Here is a 24,069-nt window from a genome sequence, read left to right as displayed (position 1 = left end):
ATATTACCGTGAAACCTTATTTATTCCGCTGGCTTTAGTCAGTGCGGATAAGATCTGTGTTGAGCAAAAAAGCACCTGTGTTCTATGGATTAGCCTACTATTGAGCAGGTCACATAGAAGCCAATCTTCAAATCCTACTCTGTGATTCAATGGTAGTCAATCCTACCACTGTAACAAGTTCTCTCTTTGTAGGGAGAACAAAGATTCCAGGTAAAGGAACCTTTGCTAAGACTGTAAGAAGTCCACAATGTACTTTGAGTCGTGATCGAACAACTTTAAAACTTCAGAACCTTTATCAGATGTCTATGAGGGAGGAAACTGAAAAGAGAGATGAAGCAGTAATATATCCAGTTTCAATTTATCCAATTTCCACATTCTTAGCAAGGATTTATTGAGACTAGAGAACGAAGTGCATCCAATATATGTTTATTTCTTTTTCGTGTATGTAATTTTCAACTGCCATTGATCCTTTTCCCCGCTTCTGATATTAAGTACATTTTACCCAGTGGTATGAATTCCAATTATGTTGTCAATGTAATTGGTAAGCAACAGACTAAATGTCATACAGACTTTCAGATTAAAACTGCTACTCTTTGAATGAAAAGATGTGTTGGGTAAGGCAGCCATATTTTCAAGTTACTGTAGTTTTCAGGAACAAATATTATCTGGTGCTGAAGGGTATACAAGTGATACAAAATGACATGTAAACATATAGCTTCCATTATACTATATTCATATTAAATATGCCACTAATTATGAATATCCTCCAGACATAAGAGATCATATAATTTCATTGGATTTGGAGGCCTTCTTATTCCCCAAACACAAGAACATTCCCATACTTGTATGTACACATACACAAATTAGGGCTCCACAATTTCTCTATTGAAATGCTTGGGGAAACAATCATGTTTTAAAGAACTCTGGACCATCATAAGGGTGTGTTCTGTCTGGGTTCCCCCAGACGTTAACACCAACTAAAAAGAGTAGCCAGACACGCTGGTAAAAAGCAAAGTCATTTAATATTGTTGAAAACAAACACAGATAACAAAAACTGTTCTTACAAACTGGAATGCTGTGAAGCTTCACAGAAGAGTCACGACGGCCAGACAATACAACAGGCTTCTTGCTGGCACACACCCCACTGTAGATAATAAAACCCACGCCTCCCCCAAGTTTTCAGCCTTCGAGGCCACAAGCCAGAATCAGAGACGCCAAGGATCGAAGCAAGGTCACAGGACTCCCAAAAGATAACTCTCCACAATACAGGAAGGGCGGGCCTGCCTTTTCAACCTTTCTGAGGAGAACCACACCCAAACCCAGCTGTTGCCTATTAGGGATGGAAATACCTGGCTAAATGTCCTCTTCGTTGTGCTGCCCTTCTCTGCCTCATATCTATGATGGCTTGTGCGTTCTCATCTAATGACTCCAGGCTGCTTGCTGGGGAGAGCTCCCCCCCGGGGGTCTCAGACTGTTCCCCCCTCCTCCTCGTCCTGACATTCCTCTTCCCCGTCTGCCTGGTTCTCCTCCTCCTCCTGTTCCTCGTCCTCCCCCTCTGAGCCTGGAGCCGGCAGAGTTCCAGATGTTCCCTGAGGAGCCTCAGACTGAATCACAACAGGGTGGGAACCGCATAAATATATTTTACTTATTTTATGTAAAGACTACTACAGTTTCAAAAGAATATGGAAGTTTACAAAGCAAAATCATTATACATACATACATACATACATACATACATACATACATACATACATACATACTGTAGATACCCTGTTTTCACAAAATAAGGCCTCCCCTGATAATAAGCCTAACCAGCCTTTTGAGTGCATGGCAATAAGGCAAGTGCTTATTTCAGGGTTCAAAAAAATATAAAATAGGGACTTATTTTCAGGGAAACATGGTACATACATACCTACATACATACATAAAGTGTGAGAAATGTCGCAATGCAAACTGGTGATGAAGGTAAGAGGAACCCACCCATGAAATGCATAGTGCTTTAAATTATGACATTTGGAACCTTACCGGTAAACACTGTAGGGGCTGTAGCACTGGTAAGATGTGCTCGCACTGAAGCATGCTGATTATAATATTTATTTTATTTTATTTTATTTTATTTTATTTATTTTATTCATTCATTCATTCATTCATTCATTCATTCATTTATTGGATTTGTATGCTGCCCCTCTCCGGAGACTCGGGGTGGCTAACAGCAATAATAAGACAGCGTACAATAATAATCCAATAATAAAAACGATTAAAAACCCATTAATATAGAAACCAAACATACATACAGACATACCGTGCATAAAATTGTAAAGGCCTAGGGGGAAAGAGTATCTCAATTCCCCCATGCCTGGCGGCAGAGGTGGGTTTTAAGTAGCTTACAAAAGGCAAGGAGGGTGGGGGCAATTCTAATCTCTGGGGGGGAGTTGGTTCCAGAGGGCCGGGGCCACCACAGAAAAGGCTCTTCCCCTGGGTCCCGCCAAGCGACATTGTTTAGTTGACGAGACCCAGAGAAGATCCACTCTGTGGGACCTAACTGGTCGCTGAGATTCGTGCAGCAGAAGGCAGTCCCTGAGATAATCTGGTCCGGTGCCACGAAGGGCTGTATAGGTCATAACCAACACTTTGAATTGTGACCAGAAACTGATCGGCAACCAATGGGCTTTTGCATTCTGAACCAGCCTGTCAATGGTCTTTAAAGGTGTCCTCACTTAGATTGCAGTATTCTAAACAGGTGGTGATTATGATGTGAGTCATATAGCAAGGCCCTCCCACCCTAGTTAGGGCTGCAACTGGCACATTGACTGAAGCTGGGCAAAGGCTGCCAAGTGGGGCACCTCCAGCTGCAGTTCCAGGAGGAGCTGTGAGTCCCTACATTAAGGGTCAGCTCCTTCAGGGACAGGGCCACTCCATCAAGAGACATTACTGGAGCATTCTAATGGACAGTGAGTAACTCCAGCTTGTTAGGTTCACTTTAAACCAGTTGCAGCCTCCAGGCATCTGGGCCAAAGTTCAATGGCATCAGTGGACTAGGCTGGGATAATGATGTAAAGATGTGTATCATCAGCACAGTGATGATATCAAGCCTCAAACCATTGCATCGACTTTTCTAAGCAGTTTAACTGGAGGAAAGCCACATGGCTGCGGCATACAAATCCAATGAATGAATGAATGAATGAATGAATGAATGAATGAATGAATGAATGAATAATCTGCCCATCTTCCTTTACTGGAACACCTGCTTAAGAAGGAGTAAAACAACGGCACACAATATTCACTGTCCTCAATCCCTAATCTCAGTAAATGGTTTGGAAGATCTTATGCTTGGTGACACTGAAAGCTATTGAGAGATCTAAAACGAACAGGGTGGAAATAATTCCCTCATCTAGGTCCTGACAAAAGTCATCTACTGATGCTACCAATGTTGTATCAGTTCCAATGCAATTAACAGTTTTACTAGAGCATTAAAAATGTATATAGGAGCAAAATTCAAAGTAAAACAAAAATAAAAAAGAAATGAAAAATTCCAGGGAAACTTAAACTGGCATATGTAATAATAGTTTAGCATGGTAAATGGTAAAATATAATGGACCACATCCAGACAGGGAGAAACAGAACCAAATCAAAGATACTGTTTGTCAGACCATATTTTAGCTTCTTGTCTCCAGTCTGAACTATCAGTATTTCTTTCCTATTAAATACTTGATGAAGCCTCATTTTTTTGAAGCACAATTTATAGAAGATTGACTGATGCTGAAGTTTATAAAGTCATTAAGATGACAGCTTTCCATTTTGGAACTTATTCTAGGACAAAATGGACAAATTGTTCAACAGGGAGTACTTCAAGAAGGCAATACTTCTGCAAGGCAGAACTTGAAATTTCTTGGTAATATACTCATACCATATTCTCATAAATGTGGATTGGAACAATATTATATTAGTGCCTGTTGACTGCCAAACAATTCTTGGGAGACTGCTAAAAAAGTTCCTGCCTGTCTGCCTGCCTCCCTCCTCCTCCTTCTTCCCTCCTTCGGTCCCTCCCCTGCTTACTTCCTTATATACTTACTTATAGCTATACAGTGGTACCTCTACCTACAAACACCTTTTCTAGATAAGAACCGGGTGTTCAAGATTTTTTTGCCTCTTCTCAAGAACCATTTTCCATTTACAAACCTGAGCCTCTGAAACTGTAACTGAAAAAGGCAGAGAGAAGGAATCTAGGAATCTGTAGGAATCTCCTGGGAGGAAACAGGGCCAGAAAAGGCAGGGAGAAGCCTCCGTTGGGCCTCTCTAGGAATATCCTGGGAGGAAACAGGGTTGGAAAAGGTGGGGAGAAGCCTCTGTGAAGCCTCTCTAGGAATCTCCTCGGAGGAAACAGGGCCTCCACCCTCCCTGTGGTTTTTCCAATCGCACACATTATTTGCTTTTACATTGATTCCTATGGCAAAAATGGCTTCTTCTTACAAACTTTTCTACTTAAGAACCTGGTCACGGAACGAATTAAGTTTGTAAGTAGAGGTACCACTGTACTAAGGAAAATTGGAGCCTTTTGAATGTTTGTTGTACTTAGAAGAAAAGAAATTATTAATGCACCACTTCTTGAACACCAAATGATTTAGAGAGTTGATAGTAAGTAGACAATGCACATGACTGACGTTCTGTAGTCTTTTAATCACAAAACCAGATGCAGTAGTATAAATGCCATTTTTTCACCAAAGCATTCTGGTTCTAAATAAGTAATAGCAAGTTTAGCTGATGTATAAATTGCTTGTTCAATTTGTGGTGAATTTTTAATCTAATGAGGGCTTTGACAAGATAGTATTAGATGCTGGAAATCAACACACAATTATTAGGATGAGGCAGTTATTTTTCATGTAGCAGGTCTATTTACCTAATACCATTGAAGCTTTGGTTTTGGAAGTTTTGGAAGACTGGAGCTGGCTGCAAAGACTAATCATAGTTATTTTCTGTAAGAATTTTATCACAACTCCACTAGTTTGCTGGAGTTAAAGAGCACAACAAAAGAATTTGCAACTAACCACTTCAGGATTGATTAACAAAGCATTTCAGTTATGAATACAAACCTGTACATGCACAGCTATTTGTTACAATTATAATATACAGTGGTACCTCATCTTACGAACGCCTCTTCTAACAATCTTTTCAAGATACGAACCTGGTGTTTAAGATTTTTTTTGCCTCTTCTTCCGAACTATTTTCACCTTATGAACCCAAGCAGCTGCTGCTGGGATGAAGAGGTTTCTTTTCCCCCCCTTTTTTGAAGAAAGAAAAGGGAGGGGCAGCTTGGAGGAGTAAAGATTTTGCATGCTTGCAAAGGCACTGAAACGGTGTCTTTTGAAGAATGAAAAGGGAGGGGTGCCCCCCTTGCCTTTCTTCCTTCCCACTCACCCTTTAGCCTAGCCTTGCTTCTTCCACCCGCCCCCTTTAGCTGCTCCTCCCTGCCCTCTGTTCGCCTCCCTTCTAAAGTTTGGGATTTTCCTGAAGGATTTGCACGCAAACGTATGATGAGGTACCACTGTATTTGGGTTTCATTATTATACATTTTTACTAGATGGATGAACATTGCTAATTGCTTATGAACAGGCACACTGAAAATCTAAATGTGCCCACGGCCTATTTTTCCAACTGAACTTGAATAAAATGCATCTCAAGAAAAGGCATCTTGGAAATCAAATTTAGATGATTAACTGCTCCCACTAAATTGTATTTAGGTACAAAGCAACATTACAGGGAGGTGAATTGAAAATTCATTAAACGCAAAAGCTTCTTTGAGAACTGCAAAAATTCATACTAAGGAAAGCTTAGCTTTTTAATACTTAGATTTGAGTTGTACCAGCAGAGCTGTATTTTAAGAAGAAAGATATTGTTATCAACTTTCCCTGTGCTGGAAATGCACTTACAGTAATGCACAACTCAAATGGAAGGTTTATAAATATAAAAGAAAATGTTATGTTTTAAAAACAACTAATGTGCCAGAAAAATGGAAAACAAGTTTAGTTTGGCTCTTCATAGGTTTTTGAAAGATCCTCAATGTGCGGTATGTAATTTAGACTTAGTATTTAAGACAAAATGACTGCAGTGCCTAAAGAAAGACATTATATCAGTCATTGCTTAAATAGATATAGTAAAAACTTTGAGTCTGCAGTACTGGGTAGATGTAACCCACACCACTATCTATTTCGGTGCACTTCATTTGTGCTGCAGCAATGCCATGCTCGGTCAATGCATATTCAGCTGCAAACATGTCGCAGTGTCAGCAACATTACTCTTGTCAATACACATTTTCACAAAGCCCAAAGGTTGCACCATCTCTTTATTTAACACCTTCCAGACTCCTAATGTCTGTTTTACACATTGCTCACAAATGTCTGTTTTACATTGCTCATAAAAATTGGATGAGAGGTAAATGATGGAACATCATTTTCCAAATCAACATCCATTTATGCTTTAATACTTTCAATGTGAATATCGAATACAAATTGTCTTATAACTTGATAAGCAGACTTTAGAATGGTCTTATAATATATTAAGTTTTTCTTGTACATATTCATTAAGCAAACTATAGATCCTTCTAAATTTCTAGATTCAAAATATAATATGTCATCCATTTTAACTTTCTTGTACCAGCTGTCATTAAAAATATTCAATTTATTCAAGAGAAAGCAATTTTCCTAGGCATTATTTCTGAATGATAAACATAATTTTGAATCATATTTTAAGGGATTTATGTATTCTAGCGGTTATCATGGATTTATTTTTGTCACTGAAGACCCAAATAATTTAAATAATCAAGATCAACAATTACCATCAACAATTACTATACTAGCTGGCATAATAGCCACAATCACAGAATTATATGGTTTGTTTATTTATTCATTGATCCGGTTTCTATAGATGCCCATATCAATCAATGATTCTGGGAAGCCCACAATTCCAAAAATATACAAAAATTAAAACAGTACATTTTTTTTACAATAAATAAAAACAATAAAACATCCTAAATAGATATACACAACAGCTGAACTATTTGGCTAGTTAGCAATGCAGCCAGGAAATGGGCCCTTAACAGATTCAGTGCCCCAAGTTTTTAAAGCTTTATGAAAGGCCAACAGAACCTCGATGGCGCAATGGTTAGAGTGCAGTACTGCAAACTATTTCTGTTGATCACTGGCTGCCAGCAGTCTGGTAGATCAAATCTCAGTAGGCTCAAGGTTGACTCAGCCTTCCATCCTTCCAAAGTGGGTAAAATGAGGACCCAGATTGTTGGGGGCAATATGCTTACTCTCTGTAAACCGCTTAGAGAGGGCTGTAAAGCAGTATATAAATCTACCTATCTGGACCGGGACTCATTGCTCACAGTCACTCATGCCCTCATCACCTCGAGGCTCGACTACTGTAATGCTCTCTACGTGGGGCTACCTTTGAAAAGTGTTCGGAAACTTCAGATCGTGCAGAATGAGGCTGCGAGAGCAGTCATGGGCTTACCTAGGTATGCCCATGTTTCACCATCACTCCGCAGTCTGCATTGGCTGCCGATCAATTTCCGGTCACAATTCAAAGTGTTGGTTATGACCTTTAAAGCCCTTCATGGCATCGGACCAGAATATCTCTGAGACCGCCTCCTGCCGCACGAATCCCAGCGACCGATTAGGTCCCACAGAGTGGGCCTTCTCCGGGTCCCGTCAACTAAACAATGCCGGTTGGCGGGTCCCAGGGGAAGAGCCTTCTCTGTGGCGGCACCGGCTCTCTGGAACCAACTCCCCCTGGAGATTAGAATTGCCCCTACTCTTCCTGCCTTCCGAAAACTCCTTAAGACCCACCTTTGCCATCAGGCATGGGGAAACTAAACATCTCCCCTGGGCACGTTAAATTTATATATGGTATGTTTGTGTGTGTGTTTGCTATTACATGGGGTTTTCTTAAATCGTTAAATATTTTAATTAATTGGATTGTTGTGACTGTTTTACTTGTTGTGAGCCGCCCCGAGTCTTCGGAGAGGGGCGGCATACAAGTCCAACTAATAAATAAATAAATAAATAAATAAATGCTATTGCTATTCTCCGACAAGAGGATATTTTCTGATATTTCTAACTGCTGAAGGGAGGATATTTCACAGAGCAGGGGCTACTACAGAAAAGACCCATCTTCTACTTAGCTGACATTATTTGGCTGACGGGATCTGTAGCACACCCAATTTGCTAGATAGAATTGAACTGACAGCTGTAGTATATTTTCTTAACCTTCTCTTCTTTAGAACAATTTACTAACTCTGCACTACTATTACTACCAAGTTCCTTTAACTTACCAACGTTCTTAACAGAATTTAGCCTCCAAGTCCTTGCCAATTTTCATTCTTTGCATTTTTCCAGGTCCCAGCATCCTTCTTGTACCATAAAATGACAACCAGAACTGGACACAGTATTTATACGTGATCTGACCAGTACTGCATAAAGTGGAACCAGAAGTTCTCATTACCCTGATACAGGTAGTCCTCAACTTACAGCAGTTCATTTAGTGACCATTCTAAGTGACAACATAACTGAAATAAGTGATTTAATTACCATTTTTTACGCTTATGACCATTGCCGCATCCCTGTGTTCACGTGATTTACATTCAGATGCTTGGCAGCTGACTCACATTTATGATGATTTGCAGTGTCCCAGGGTCATGTGATCCCCTTTTGCAACTTTCTGACAAGCCAAGCCAATGGGGAAACCAGATTCATTTAACTACCGTGTTATAATTTAACAACTACAGTGATTCACTTAAGAAATGTGGCAAGAAAAGTCGTAAAATGGGGCAAAACTCAATTAACAAATTTCTCACTCAACAACATGAATTTTGGGCTCAATTATGCTCATATGTTGAAGACTACCTGTACTGTATTTCTGATGATAACACTCAAGACTGCATTGGCTCTTTTGGTTGCTGCAGAAAATCCATTCATGCTGCCAGCTCATGTTTAATCTGTGGTCTGTTGGGACTCTAAGATGCTTCTCACTGCCAAGTTGGAAACCTCCAGTCTTTTCATGGTGTCTTTTTCCTGTCTAAGTCCAAAAAGAACCCATATTTCTCACCAATGAGCAGCCTATTGTTGGATAGGGATCAATATTCAAATCCACTGAGATCTTTTTGAAGACCTAAAAGATCTTTTTTAGTTTATTCTTTGTCTGGCCTGCAAGAATGATGAGCATCCTTTCTATCCTTTTATGTAAGCCATTTACAAAAGTGCTGGGATAGATCCCTGGGGTAACACACTGGATACCTCTTTTCATACTGATACCTTTCCCAGACAGTCATATCAGAATAAATAACACATTGATGCTGGATAACATATTATGAGTGGAATAAATATTTGTGTAGTAAATTTCTAATGAAGGTTAGCTTGGCCTTTAATATGCTTTTTTTAAGATTAGAAACTGAAGCTTATTTATTCATCAGACTTTCTTCTGATTTTATTTGTTGAACTAATTACTGTTTATTCATTATTAAAGTGGTTAAGCATTTTTATTGTTCTAATTTTTTTTCCTTCTACATTTTATTGCATTCACTATCATTATAACTGTAACATCATTTTGGTATTTCTTAATAAGCAGTAGTTTTTAAAATGTGAACAAATGAATAAGTTGCAGCAATAAGGAAGGCGAAAAAGACCACATTTCACTGCAGCCAACCAACTCGCTTGCAGCAGTTAAGCCAGCACTCCACACACATACCACCAGTATTTATAGAGGGACGTCAGCTCCGACCATGCTTTGTTCACCCTTGCATGAAGTCAAAAGCTCCAGCCTGAAGAGGACGAGTGGGATCTCATTGAAATATCACCAAGATTCTCTCAATCTTACATGGAAAAGACCCAAATACACCAAAACCTGTGGAAATCTATGAAAACATATATGTATGAATGTATGTATGTATGCATGTATGTATGCATGTATGTATGATTATGATGGTATGAAGGTGGATGATTGTTTTTAATAATTGGGGGTTTTAGATTAGATTTAGATAACTTTTAAAGTTTGGATTTCTTACATGTTCCATTTTTGTATTTATCCTTGTTTGTAAGCCACCATGAGTCTATGGGGAAGGACACCCTACAAATACAAATAATAAGTAAGTAAGTAAGTAAGTAAGTAAGTAAGTAAGTAAGTAAGTAAGTAAGTAAGTAAGTAAGTAAGTACTGTATGTATGTATGCATGTATGTACATTACGTACAATGTGTAGCTACACTCCTCATTTGAATAGCTAAAGAGCAACAATTCTATTGCATTTTGTTATTGTAGCATGCCTTTGCTGTAAGGCTGTTCATTGTATGTATAGCAACTATACATACAATGAACAAGCCATTATATAGATCTCCATTATATCATATAGTGTCTTGATTTTTGGATCAAGTACCAATAAAGACATTTTCTGTCAAGAAGTAAGCTTTTACAAAATTTAATGATGAAATTCTAATTACAGGGTTTTAAAATTGTTTTAGCACATATTCAAAACACGAGACAAAATAACTTTAGCAAGTTTCAAAATTAGAATGAAGAAAGTACAAAATACAATTCCCGGAACATATGAAAATCAGATTCCAAACATGACCACAATTACTACATAACTTCAAATCATTGGACCACAATTACTATACAAGTTCAAATCATTGCTTTGTTGCAGAAATATGGATGTCTTGATGCAGAAAGGATGACCAGGTTTCTTTGGCTTACATTCCTGTTTTTTATTGGAAAGTATCTAGAATGCATTAAACGTCTGGGCTACTCCTTGAGACCATGAACATCTTTCAACCTTGTAATCATAAAGAACCTTAGAGATAAATGCATATTCTAATATCTAAAGAGAAGAACTTCCTAGATGTGGTGAAATTTATGACTCAGATTTAAATCTAACAAAAAGAACGCTAAATAAGAATAGTTTTCAAGTCTTAAAATAATTGTGCTTACTTTTCTATTAAATCCAGCGTTACTCCTGGTACCAATCTCACACTCTTCTGCATGCAAAACCTGTAGAGAAAAGAAGAGATCAGAAGTAAATCACACTAATTAAATACCTAAGGATATGGGTAATCCAAATGGTGCATGGCAGGAACAAGTCTCTCATTATAAATAGTTTAAAAATGCAAGGAGAGGCAAAAGGGTTTTTTTGCTGCAGAGCAGGATACTTGCTGTACTCATAACTATGCAGTGGCCTCCATTATTGTTATGTCAATTCTATCTGTTTTAAGAGCAACAGACATACATTTCCAACAGAAAGAGCAGGAGAAAGATGTAATTATTAATTACAATATTAGGGAGCAACACTAAATAAAGCTGAACAGAGTGGCCCCTACAAGTGGGAGTTTCAACAGCTTCAACTAATGCTAAAGGTAAAAGCAACAGTAGGCAAGTCAACAAAAGAAGTCTGAATAACTTTCCCTTTCAGTCCTTACAATGTAATCCTTGACTTATAATCATTCATTTAGTAACCATTCAAGGTTACAATGGTACTGGAAAAAGTCACTTATGACGGGTTTTCACACTTATGACCACTGCAGTATACTGTGTCATGTGATCAAAATGCAGGTGCTTGAACACTGGCATGTGTTTATCAGAGTTGCACTTTCCTGGGGTTGTGCGATCCCCATATGTAACCTTCTCAAGAGACTTTTGGCAAGCAAAGTCAATGGTGAGAGTCAGATTTGCTTCAGGACTGCATGATTCACTTAACAACCGCAGTAATTTGCTTAACAACTGCAGCAGGGAAGATCATAAAATGGGGCAAAACTCATTTAACAATTGCCTTGCTTAGCCATGGAAATTTTGGGCTCAATTGTGGTCATAAATCTAAAACTACCTGTATTCCACTTATATAAGAGCCATCAACAGTGACCAGTTTAAGAAAGTAATAAACATTGGCCTGCAGCTATGAATTACAGCAACCCTTCTTCCTTTCCCAGTGTGTGCTTTATCATTCTTCCACTCTTTTTTCTTCCATTGTTTTTAACGTCTGTAGTGATAAAATGCTTCGAGAGATTGGCTCTCCAATAACTTAGGACAGTGATGGCGAACCTTTTTTTCCTTGGGTGCCGAAAGCGCAAACACCCCTGTTTCCCAACATCCAGTGGGCCCAGTAGACCCATTTTTCACCCTTCCCAGGCTCCAGAGGCTTCCCTATATCCTGGGGAGGGAAACCTGGAAGCCTCTGGAGGTCGAAAATGCCTTCCCAGTGTCTCTGCACGAGCCAAATATCAGCTGGCTGGCATGCACATATGTGCTGAAGCTGAGCTAGGGCAACAGATTGCATGCCAGCAGATATGGCTTTGCATGCCACAGGTTCACCATTATGACCTTAGGACATGCCTCCCACTGGACTTTGACAAACAGCAGTTTGCCTACAGGGAAAATAGGTCAACGGATGATGCCACAGCTACTGCTTTACATTCTGTAGTGAGACTGGAGAAACCCGGAACTATGTCAGGATGCTTTTCATGAATTATATCTCAGCCTTCAACACCATTCTGTCAAGCATCCTTATCAAAAAGCTGACTGATTTTCCCTCTTCTATCTGAAACTGGATGAAAGACTTTCTGAGGGACCGGCCACAAACAGTGAGGGTTGGATCTGTCATATCCACCTCCCTGAAGCTTAGCACTGACTCCCCACAGGGCTGTGTGCTCAGTCCCTACCTGTATTCACTGTACAGATATGATTGTGTACCGTCTGACGCATTCACTGTGGTCATTAAGTTTGCAGATGATACCACTATACTGGGTTTTATTAGAGATGAAACAGTGTACAGGGGGGAGGTTCAAAAACTATCCACAGGCTGCTTAGAAAACAACCTGCACCTTAACATCAGCAAGACAACGGAGATGGTGTTAGACCTCTGGAAGAAGAGAGAGGAACCTGCCCCATTTTACATCTGTGGGGGGGAGAGTTTCCTCCTTTAAATTCCTAGGAGTCTATCTCAGCGAAGATCTCACCTGGAAAATCAACATGACCCAGGTAGCCAGAAAGGCCTAACAAAGACTCCACTTCCTTAGGGTCTTGCAAAAAAATAAAGTGGAACAACAATTGATGACCTCCTTCTACTGGTCCACAGTAGAAAGCATCCTCACTCATTGCATTACGATGTGGTATGCTGGCTTGACAAAGGCATTACAGAGGGTGATGAGCACAGCACAAAACATTATGGGCTGTCCCCTGATACCACTGGACTACATCAATAGGGCTCGATGCCTTAGAAGAGTGAGGAAAATCCTCAGGGATGACTCACACCCTGGTCAGCACTTCCTTATTCTCCTGCCACCAAGAATGAGATATAGAAGCAGAGGCAATCATACAAACAGGCTGACAAACAGTTTTTCTCTGTGGGCTGTCAGATTCCTGAATGTAAAATAACTTCACAACAACATAGCACGATTGACTTGAGGGGCCAGCACTCAATAAATAAATTCCCACGGTGCAACTGGATGTTTGTTAGTAGGATTCACTAGGCTTGGGGTTTTCTGTTTTTCACTGTGAGTTGTATAGTGTTTGGCGGGGTGGTGCACGAAGGGAGGCTTAGCCAATCTCATTGTATACATGCTGTGCTCTGACAGTAAAGGTTTGATTTGACTTGAATTTTCTGATGTTCCTCGTTTCTGGCCTTTTCTTCACTGTTCAGGAGTCCTTCCTCCAGCTAGTGCTTTAATTTTTCAGATAAAGCAGCATTACAATTTATGTATATACGTGTGCAAACTAAAGGCTGAATTCAAGAGAAGTTATACTGTACACAGACTCACACGGAGTAAATCTGATCTTCTAACTCCCTAGCTTTCTGTTTTGAAACTCTAGAGACTTGTTCAGTTGCTGTGTCCTCATTCACAAATCAAAACAGCTCTGCTGCCACTGGGAATGGGAAGTCCTTCTGTGAACCTAGAATTTTTAAGTAGTTCTGCCACTTAATGTCTGTTTTACAACATTTCTGCATTACGTAGTTTGATAAGCATAAAATGTGATGTCCTTGACTAAGGAACATAGAAATCACCCTGTTACTTTCTTCAGAGGACCATGTTCCTATAAAACTTGGAAGTGTGCTTTTATTTTATATTTTTGCTAATTGTCCCCTTTTTCTCTATTTAATCATCCAATTCAGCAATTTATAATGTCACTTTCAACTTTTTTTGGTCTTGTTTAACCAAACTTCAAATGCTATCAAATATTTTGTGAGTGCCATGACAATCTGGAAGCCATGCTAAATGTTGAAGTGAAAGAAGTGAAAGACTGAGTATTCAAAGTTGTCTTACAATCATTTGTACTTTGTGCATCATACAAGCCTTCTTGCTGGGTAGATTTCTTTTTAAAATATGACTTCAAGAATGAAAGAACAGATTGGATATAGATGAGGGAAAATACGGTTCAATGCCAGGAAAAAAACTCCAGTGATTTATGTGTTGTATATATAATTTTTATTTGAATATGTTTTAATTTAAGCATCAGGTATTATCATGTGTTCATTCCTCTAAAATACTATAAATCAGTTTTCTAATGTAAAACTGCAACTATGCAATAAAACTAAATGAGTATATAAGCAATGTTTGATTTTAAAGCCTCAATACTTAATCTTTCTGTTCAGCACTAAACTTCCAGAAAAAGAATTAAATGAAGTTAGCTCAGGTACATCCATTGTTGTGTTATTGCAAGCATTAGCAAACTTGGAGGAGGGTCTAACCACAGAGCTCCAGGTTGGCATGGCTGGAATCTAGATTGTGGAACATTCTGCACAAAAACAAGGTCTTTTTCCCCCTTTTCTGCCAACTTTGCATTCTTGAGTAGTAACTTGGGAAAGAAATTTAATCCTGCCACAACAAATGGAATGTCCAGAGATGCCTACCTCAATATATTTGCAAGAGGGATAAAAATTACTTTTGTGATCTGCATTCCACAATGAGGCAAGTCCAATGAGAAACTTAATGTCCATTCTGGAGACTTGAGGAGGGTACTTACAATTTAGGCATTTGACTAAATGTTTTCTTGACCATGGCCTTTCATGGCTAATTTGATCAAGATAACAGAGACTGACTGGACAGACCTGGTGTCAGGCCGAAGGAGCTTAAGCCTGCCACACTTTATACTATTCTACTATGCATTTTCTACTGTGGGAAAATGGGAGTGGGGGGATTGTATGAGGTTGTTAGTATGTAGCCATAACCAATTCTTTCTAGAAAGCCAAGGTCATTCTTTGTTTCTGCACATGCACGGAAGGAGATGGGTGGTCTCTGCCAGCCTAGCAATAAAAGATTGGACAACGTGATGGACTTGTGGGTGTGGAGGCAAGGACTTGAACTTTCAACTAAGTGGTGAAACCCGGAGGTCTTCAGATTCAGGTTTCACCCAGATGTGCCAACATGGCTCTGTTAATAAATTGAAACGTCGAGGAATATTTTGCCTTGGACTCTGATTTAATTTTGGATGCTATCTGGGACCCTGACATTTGAAGTATTGTAAATGAATTTTTATAGTAAGGCTCACAATGCTAGATATACAGAAAGAAATAAGAAGTCCACTCTGAACTTATTTATCTCTCTGATAGTCACTGTATCCCTTCTTAAATAAAGTACTCAAGATGACAGTGTTGAAAATCTCCAGGTGCTTTTGGGGAAAGGTGATTATCTAAACCCAATCCAATGTGATGAATAGCTTCTACAAGAGCCAGGGTGAGTGTGATCTTATTACTTCATTCATCTTATTCTTCCAGCAGCTTTTGGGACTGTCAATTATTATATTATTTTGGATTGGCTGGGAGTTATTGGGAATTACTGAACTTCTAGATATAGTCAAAGCAAAGCAATGGAGAACAACAACGTGGAAATTAAACTAAGCAAGAAATTAAATATCCACATAAAAAAAACAAGTATAAGAATCATCTAGAAGGCACTCTGCCAAAATAATATCTGCAAAGTATCTTTTACAGGTGTTTGGCGGTAGAAATCAATATCAATGGAGAGTTTGCACTGCAAATTCTGAAAATTATGCAGGCTTCAGGTTGGCATGAAAGAGGAATGTATAATCATAAACAATTCCAGTTATGTGCTGGATTATGACAACCCAGCCTTCTAAACACCAAATGGATTCTGCCGTGAACTGCAGGGCTTGGTTGTAACAATGAAAGGCAAGGATAGCCATTTGTTGGTTTATTCGTTTAATAAATGTTTATGGAAATTTATCCAACAAAAGGAATTTGGATGGTGAAAAATAAAAACGCAATGCAGTTACTGGAAAACATTAAAAATAAGTAAGACAATATTAAGACCCTAATAAAGTTCACATTTGTAGGCCAAACACACTATGCCAGCCCCCATTAGCATTCTGGCCCCAGTGATTATGAGAAAAGTCAGATTTTCACTGCTTCCCTGAAGGTCACTGGAATCGGGCAATCCAGAGAGAAGTTATTCTCCATCCTGGAGTGGAAACAGCCTTCAGAATGGGTTATCCTCGAGCAGTCACCTGGAGAATGGAGTTAGTCATTTGCATAATTCCTAGGATCTGCCCTGTAGAACCCCAGATATGACGAATCCTGAACACTAGACTTGTCACTCTAGAGTGCAAGGTCACTCTACCCCCGCTTCCCTCCCCCCCCGGGGGACCTCTGCTTTGGAAAGTCCCATTCTGAAAGCTGGTTCCATTCCAGGATGGAGAATAGGCATTGTGACCTTACCTGAACACCTCTTCTCATCCAGTTGAACCAGCCTTCAGTCCCTCCCCTTAAATTATATCTATCTAGTCTATCCCCTCTAAATCGTTATCTCACAGCCGCAGGGAGTGGAGGACCACTAGGTCTGAACAGGAGCTACGCACAAGCCTAGTCTTCTGGATTTGTCATATCTGGGGTTCTTCAGCGCGGATCCTAGCAATTATGCAAATGATTGACTCGATCCTCCAGATGATTGGTCGAGGATACCAGTGATAGCGAACCTTTTTTTGGTTTGCATGCCAAAAGGTGTGTGTGGATGTGCTAGCATGCATGTATGTGCCCACACCCCTTCCCTCCCTCCCCACGCATGTGCAACCCCACACACCCAATATTGTCTCATTACCCCCCCCCCCCCCAAGCATGTGCACAAGCCTTATTGAAGCCTGGTATATGAAAAAAATGCCCAAATGGGCAAACAGGAAGTTTGGGAAAACGCACTTCTGGTTTGCCCACTGTGCTATTTTTTGCACTCCGGGGCTCCAGGAAGCTTCTCTGAATCCTCCGGAGTGCAAGAAAGAGCACAACAGCAAACTGGAAGTGCCTTTTTCTGAACTTCTGGTTTGTCCTTTGGGAAATTTGGAGGGCGAAATGGGCTTTCCCAGGGCTGAAAATCATAGGTTGCCATAGGTTCACCATCACAACCCTATTCTCTTCCTGCAACACCAATTGGAACCAGACTTGAAGGAAGGAGGGAAACCATGCCTCCTACTATCAACTCCAGAATGATAGTATCTGATCAATAGTACGGAGAATAAGCAGAAGCAAGAAAGATATATTCCTCCCATCTCGAGTCAGCCAAAGGTCACTTACAAGCACAAGCCCTGCTGTCCTGATAGTGTATCCCAGTCTGAACCCTGACTTATTCGGTCCAGATAATCGGCTTCCTCCAAAGCCCTTTGAAACCTTCTGCCTTCTCAAAGACTCCTCCCGCTCCGCCCCCCAAAAAGGATGAAGAATGTTGTCTAATACTGCATGACATTTTGAGTTATATAGTAATGCAGAGCACCTTTGCTGTGGGTGAAGAGTCTGTCTCTTGTTTCTTGGGAGAAGCCTCAGGGAGAAGTCGTATTTTATGACCAGGTGCCTTTTGATTAAAGATTAGCTGGGACAAGCCTCCCACAGTCCTAACAGAGAATGGCCCTATGTCAAGTGCTTTCCTTTGGAAAGGAAAATTAAATGCACATCTGGGGTCAGTTCTAATAAAGTATTTTCACCCATTACAAAGCTGTCATTATGTTCCCCCCCTCAGGGCCTGGCACAAAAACATAGGAGCAGGAGGGAAATAAAAGCTGAGGCTTCAGAAATTCCAAGGTGATGTCAATGGTGCAAAGGAAGCAGAATAATGAATCATATCAGAATATATTTTATTAGTAAGGAAAATATCTTTTCTCAGGCAAAGCCAGTTCATTGTTGGTTCATCTGCTTTGGATTCAGTATAACGGCATACTTTGATGGCACGATTCATAACTTTCATTAAAATCTACCTTTTTAAAAAACTTGTACTCCAATATCCCAGGTGTCCAATCAGATTAGTAAAGGAATAATTCCATTCATCTCCTTTAAATAACTGCTTTTGTCTCCAGGCTAATTCTACCCTTGACAAATTATTTTATCCTAGCCACTCAATTACATATCCTGTGTATGTTCCCTTACGAATAGAAAGATAAAATAAATTGGTTTGCTTAAGTTGTGTTCCTTCTACGTTCGTATGTTTTCTTTTAAAACAAATGCATAAATGCACACATATTTCCCCTTTTGATATTCTGATAGGAAGAAATGTCATGAACCAAAACATTGAGCAAAATTTTAGAAACCATCAGTAATTTGAAACATGGTCATAGAGGGCACTGTAAAATCTATCCTGGCAATTTGCTATTAAACAGTACAAAAATGAAATTATCTAGTGATGTAAAATATGACACACTCAGCAAATACATTTCATTTTTTTAAAATAATACCTAACAAGTTGTTATGGTTCTGGCAGCAATCTTAGCTGTATCAACTTCATACAAGCTATAACTCTGTGATTACACAGGGAAAATAATTTAAAAATAGTGGAGAAAGTAAACATTACCTTTATGGAGTATATTAATTTGGAACCTCTAAATCAGGTGTGTCCAACTTGCAGCCTCCGGGGTTCATACAGAGTTGGACAGCTAATAATGCAGCCCCACAAAGTTGTAAATTTTTAAGCCAGGACATCTATGTTCTAGATCAGAGGTCAAATTTGCAGCATCATGGTGGCATATCACAACTTTTCTCCCCTTCGCTAAACCAGGTGTGGACATGGCCAGTGTGTGACGCATCCGGCCACAGGCCACATGTTTGACTACCCTGCTCTAGATTGTATCTGTTGTCTACTTTGAAGTACTATTTGACCATAAGCAAAATGCTTGTAGCATACATACATACATAGACATACGTATATAACCTATTTATAATTTTTGTATTTATATGATATTTTTATCCTGATGATTATAGCTAGTTATAATAAAAGTAGTAATGACTTTCTTGGCAATAGTTTTGTAATATAATATTTTGAAGGACTAATGTATACATTCTATTTGGATTTATGTTACTTTCATTTTAAATCTTATGCTAAAAATGATAAATATTTTAATATTATAATATATAACTCTGTAATGTTATGGCTATACCCAGTTCAATAGATATTTAATGATTTGAAAATATCCCTAGCTGGTACCTATTATTATATCTGAAAAGAAAAGTGTCTATGAACGATGGACTAGACAGACTTTAAGCACAATCTTGTATAGCTATAAGAATTCATTCTTGATTTAAAAATTATTATTTAATATCTTCACCCTATGGCATAAAACTCAGAATGCCATAAATTATTAGTTTAGATGACTATCTTATTTATTTACAGTTATATGCAAAAGTTTAGGAATCCATGGTCATTACCTGTTTCTATAAATCCCTAATCAGGGGTGCCAAATTGACGGCCCCTAGGCCGGATGCATCATGCACAGGCCATGCACACCCCAGCTCCGCGAAGTTAAAAAATGTGATGGCAATATGATGCCACGAGTTTGATACCCGTTCCCTAAATAAACAGAAGCTAAGTAATCAAATACCCCAAACAATTAAAAGCAAATGAAACCACAAACAACACTTTAATCTTCCATTAAAAGATGTTTACTGTTTTATTGTATTGTTGTTTTTTATTATTAGATTTAAAATGTTTTTATTGTTGTTATATTTATTTCTGCTGAGTCCGTTTTGGAGTGAGCAACATATAAATACAATAAATTAATTAATTAAAAGATATGACTAGGTACAGATTCATGATATGGGTTATTTATGTCTTAAAAAGCTAAAATGGAACAAAATTACAAGAATCCAGACTGTATAAAATTCAACAAATACAAAAGTTAATGCAGATAATTATTAGAAATAATTGAATAACTGAACAAAAACAGTCTTTGTGGGGGGAGTGCAATCCTAATGGTATATGTGGGGGGGCGGCCCTCTGGAATTAGCTCACCCCGGGAGATTCGCACTGCCTCCACCCTCCTTGTCTTCCGAAAAAGTTTAAAGACTAATTTATGCCGCCAGGCCTGGGGCCATTAGATCCTAATCCCCTGACCAACGAGTCTTTTAGTGTATTTATGGAGTGAATGGTGATGAATGGTTTTTTTTAAATTATATTGGAGTTTTTAGGTTCTTTTAGTCATATTAATTGGATTTTTTGAGATTTATACTGTTTTGTATTTTTGATATGTTGTGAGCCGCCCCAAGTCCTCAGAGAGGGACAGCATACAAATCCAATAAATAAATAATAAATAAATATCCTAGTCAAAATAATTTGTTATTATGAACCTTGCTTTCTGCAAATTTCTAGCTTTTAATTAGATTTTAGAAATAATATTCTTTATTTTCCTGGAGGTTTCTAGGCCTCCATTAGGAGCACCCACTTTCACCCTCTATTCTCCAGAGATAGTAATTTAGCTCTAATTACCAGACATATTTATTTCTCCATAGATCTGGAGAAGTGCCCTTTTCTTTAGGAAATTGATCTTTTCCCACTGACTTCCTGGTGACTTCTAGGGGCTGGATCACTCACCGTATCTCTTTTCTAGCATATTCTCTCTTACCTTCCCCAAACTCTTGCTTCATCACCTATCGTGTTAACTTTTTTTAAACAGAAAATATGGTGCTGGGGGAAAAATTGGTTTTGCTTGGACCAAACTATCCTGCCTTCTTGAGGCTAGAATTTCAAAAACACCTTTTACAAGTAGAACTTTTACTCCTTGACTTATATGTACAATTGAGCCCAGAATTTTGGTTGTAAATCATTGCAGTCATAAATTGATTCACCATATGACTGGAGTCAAGTTTATTGCATTTTTTAATCGTTATTAAGTCACCATGGTCATTAAGTGAATCATGTGGTCGTAAATCCAATCCAGCTTATCTGATGGACATGTTTGTTGTGGTAAAACAGCAAAAAAGTCTCAGGAGAAGGGCGGCCTAGAAACTGGATGGATGGATGGATGAATAGAAAAACACCGCAAAAACCCCATGGCATAATGTAATTATATGACTGCTAGATATTGCAACTGGTCATAAATGCGAGCTAAGTTGCCAAATGCCCAAAATGTAGTCATGTGTCCACAGGGATGGTGTGGCACTTGTAACTTTGAGAATGGGCCATAAATAATTTTTTAAATTCTATTTTAACGTCAAATTGATTGTTTCTTCATTGCTTATTTGACCCCTATGACAATCATTAAGTGTTGTACCACATGATTCTTGACAAATGTATCTTTTTCTTTCATGTACACTGATAGCATATGCACCAAGACAAATTCCTAGTGTGTCCAATCACACTTGGCCAATAAAGAATTCTATTCTATTCTATTCTATTCTATTCTATTCCGTTTGTTAAGCCATAGGTCCCAAGTCAAGGCATATCTGTATTCTCTATAGCCAAAAGTTTTTTCGGTCATCCTTTATTTCAGTCTACATACTATCAAGGATATTCTATCTACCACTTGGAAAGTAAAGGTGTTGATTCCCTGTCTGATAGATACTGTACAGGTGACCTGGAGTGAGATAGCAGGTTTGGGGAGTTAGTCTTTTTAGACTGCATGCAACAAATTATTGGGTGAACGATGGTTTGTCCATTCACTATCCCTACTTTGATGTCCATCCCTTTCCCAGTTTTCAGAATGGTTATGGTCTTCGTTGAGTTTCAATTTATTAAAAATGTATATTTATTTTTTCTAAAAGGTTTACATGATTGCTTAATAAGCATATGTAGCAACAAAGAATATTTTTTCTTGACATCTACAAGATATTGCATGAAATAAATCCAAACATGTTTGCACATGGTGGAAACTTAAATCCCACCCCCCATTGTTAGGAATGTTGTGCTGTATGTCACCCAAGGCAGTCTTGTAAATCCAATCAATTATTTTGCACTCTTATTTGTCCCCCCATCACAAGCCACACAGACTAAGGTATATTCCCTTACGTCATACTTCCTCCTCTGCCCCCAAACTAAACAAAATACTACTCTTTGCATCCCCAAATTAGGAAGTGTAAAATCTTTTTCTCCTGTTTATCAAAACTGACTCTTTTCACAATCAATCCTTAAAAAATATAGGGGCAGAAAACCACATTTAAACAACCCTTCTCAAGCTTGTTTCCTACTGCTACGATGCCCTTAGATGTTTTATTTCCAGAGCCAGTCATTGAAGGGAACTGCAACTGATGTTGACTGCAGAGTTCTGAAACGCAACTTGTCTGGAGGCAGGGAGCCAAATCTCAATTCCCCTTTTATAATGCTACTGAGGGAGGAAGGCAGCAAATCACTTTCTTGTAGAACTGGAATGGATTTTAAACAAGGCTGAAGTGACAAATACAGTATGAAATGCTGCTTATAGCTAAATAGGCCCACATTCGACCATTTGTTTTACTTTCTCTGTACCTTTTCCATACAGGAAAGCTCTACAAAATCCACTTGGAGATGTCATGGCTAGGAACCATAGTTTTCTGTCAAGAGGCTACAGGTAGTCCTCAACATAGCAATTGTTTATTCAGTGACCATTTGAAGTTAGTGTCACTGAAAAAAGTGGTTTATGACCATTTTTCACACTTATGACCGTTGCAGCATCCTCATGGTCAATGTGACCAAGATGTAGATGTTTGACAATTGTTTATATTTATGATGGTTGGTGTCCCAAGATCATGCAATCAATATTTGTGATCTTTTGACAATCAAAGTCAATGGGAAAGGCAGATTCACTTAACAACTGTAGCAAGAAAAGTGGTAAAAGGGGGCAAAACTCACTTAACAAATGTCTTAGCAACATACATTTTGGGCTCAATTATGGTTGTAATTCAAGGACTACCTGTATGATGCTTAGTGGTGGTTGTTGTTTTTCAATGATCCCCAATATGGAATTTCCCCCCAAAACAACTATGTCAATAATGGAAGTGATGTGCCGGTGCCTGGAGGCTGTTGGGGCCTGGATGGGTGTCAACAAACTCAAACTCAATCCAGACAAGACAGAGTGGCTGTGGGTCTTGCCTCCCAAGGACAATTCGATCTGTCCATCCATTACCCTGGGGGTGGAATTATTGACCCCCCCAGAGAGGGTCCGCAACTTGGGCGTCCTCCTCGATCCACAGCTCACATTAGAGAAACACCTTTCAGCTGTGGCGAGGGGGGCGTTTGCCCAGGTTCGCCTGGTGCACCAGTTGCGGCCCTACTTGGACCGGGAGTCATTGCTCACAGTCACTCATGCCCTCATCACCTCAAGGCTCGACTACTGTAACGCTCTCTACATGGGGCTACCTCTGAAGAGTGTTCGGAAACTTCAGATCGTGCAGAATGCAGCTGCGAGAGCAATTATGGGCTTCTCCAAGTATGCCCATATCACTCCAACACTCCGCAGTCTGCATTGGTTGCCGATCAGTTTCCGGTCACAATTCAAAGTGTTGGTTATGACCTATAAAGCCCTTCATGGCACTGGACCAGAATATCTCTGGGACCGCCTTCTGCCGCACGAATCCCAGCGACCGGTTTGGTCCCACAGAATTGGCCTTCTCCGGGTCCCGTCAACTAAGCAATGTCGTCTGGCGGGACCCAGGGGAAGAGCCTTCTCTGTGGCGGCCCTGACCCTCTGGAACCAGCTCCCCCCTGAGATTAGGATTGCCCCCACCCTCCTTGCCTTTCGCAAACTCCTTAAAACCCACCTCTGCCATCAGGCATGGGGGGACTGAAACATCTCCCCCTTGCCCATGTTGTTTTGGTGTTAGATTGATTGTATGTGTGTTTTAATATTCTGGGG

The 24,069-nt window shown here is 39.4% G+C and overlaps 1 protein-coding gene across 2 annotated transcripts in view; it reads right to left on the bottom strand.

Moving 5' to 3' along the window:
• The window catches only part of RPTOR (regulatory associated protein of MTOR complex 1), a 494,232-nt gene that overhangs the window by 256,117 nt on the left and 214,046 nt on the right, over positions 1-24,069 (bottom strand). For both annotated transcript variants that reach the window (XM_070740207.1, XM_070740208.1), the window contains exon 7: positions 10,978-11,037. In XM_070740207.1, the coding sequence (XP_070596308.1) occupies positions 10,978-11,037 (60 nt within the window). The remainder of the gene's footprint in view (positions 1-10,977; positions 11,038-24,069) is intronic.

This window comes from Erythrolamprus reginae, chromosome 2 (assembly GCF_031021105.1).
Source record: "Erythrolamprus reginae isolate rEryReg1 chromosome 2, rEryReg1.hap1, whole genome shotgun sequence".
Lineage (NCBI taxonomy): Eukaryota > Metazoa > Chordata > Lepidosauria > Squamata > Dipsadidae > Erythrolamprus > Erythrolamprus reginae.
This window is presented reverse-complemented; position numbering and strand designations above follow the sequence as displayed.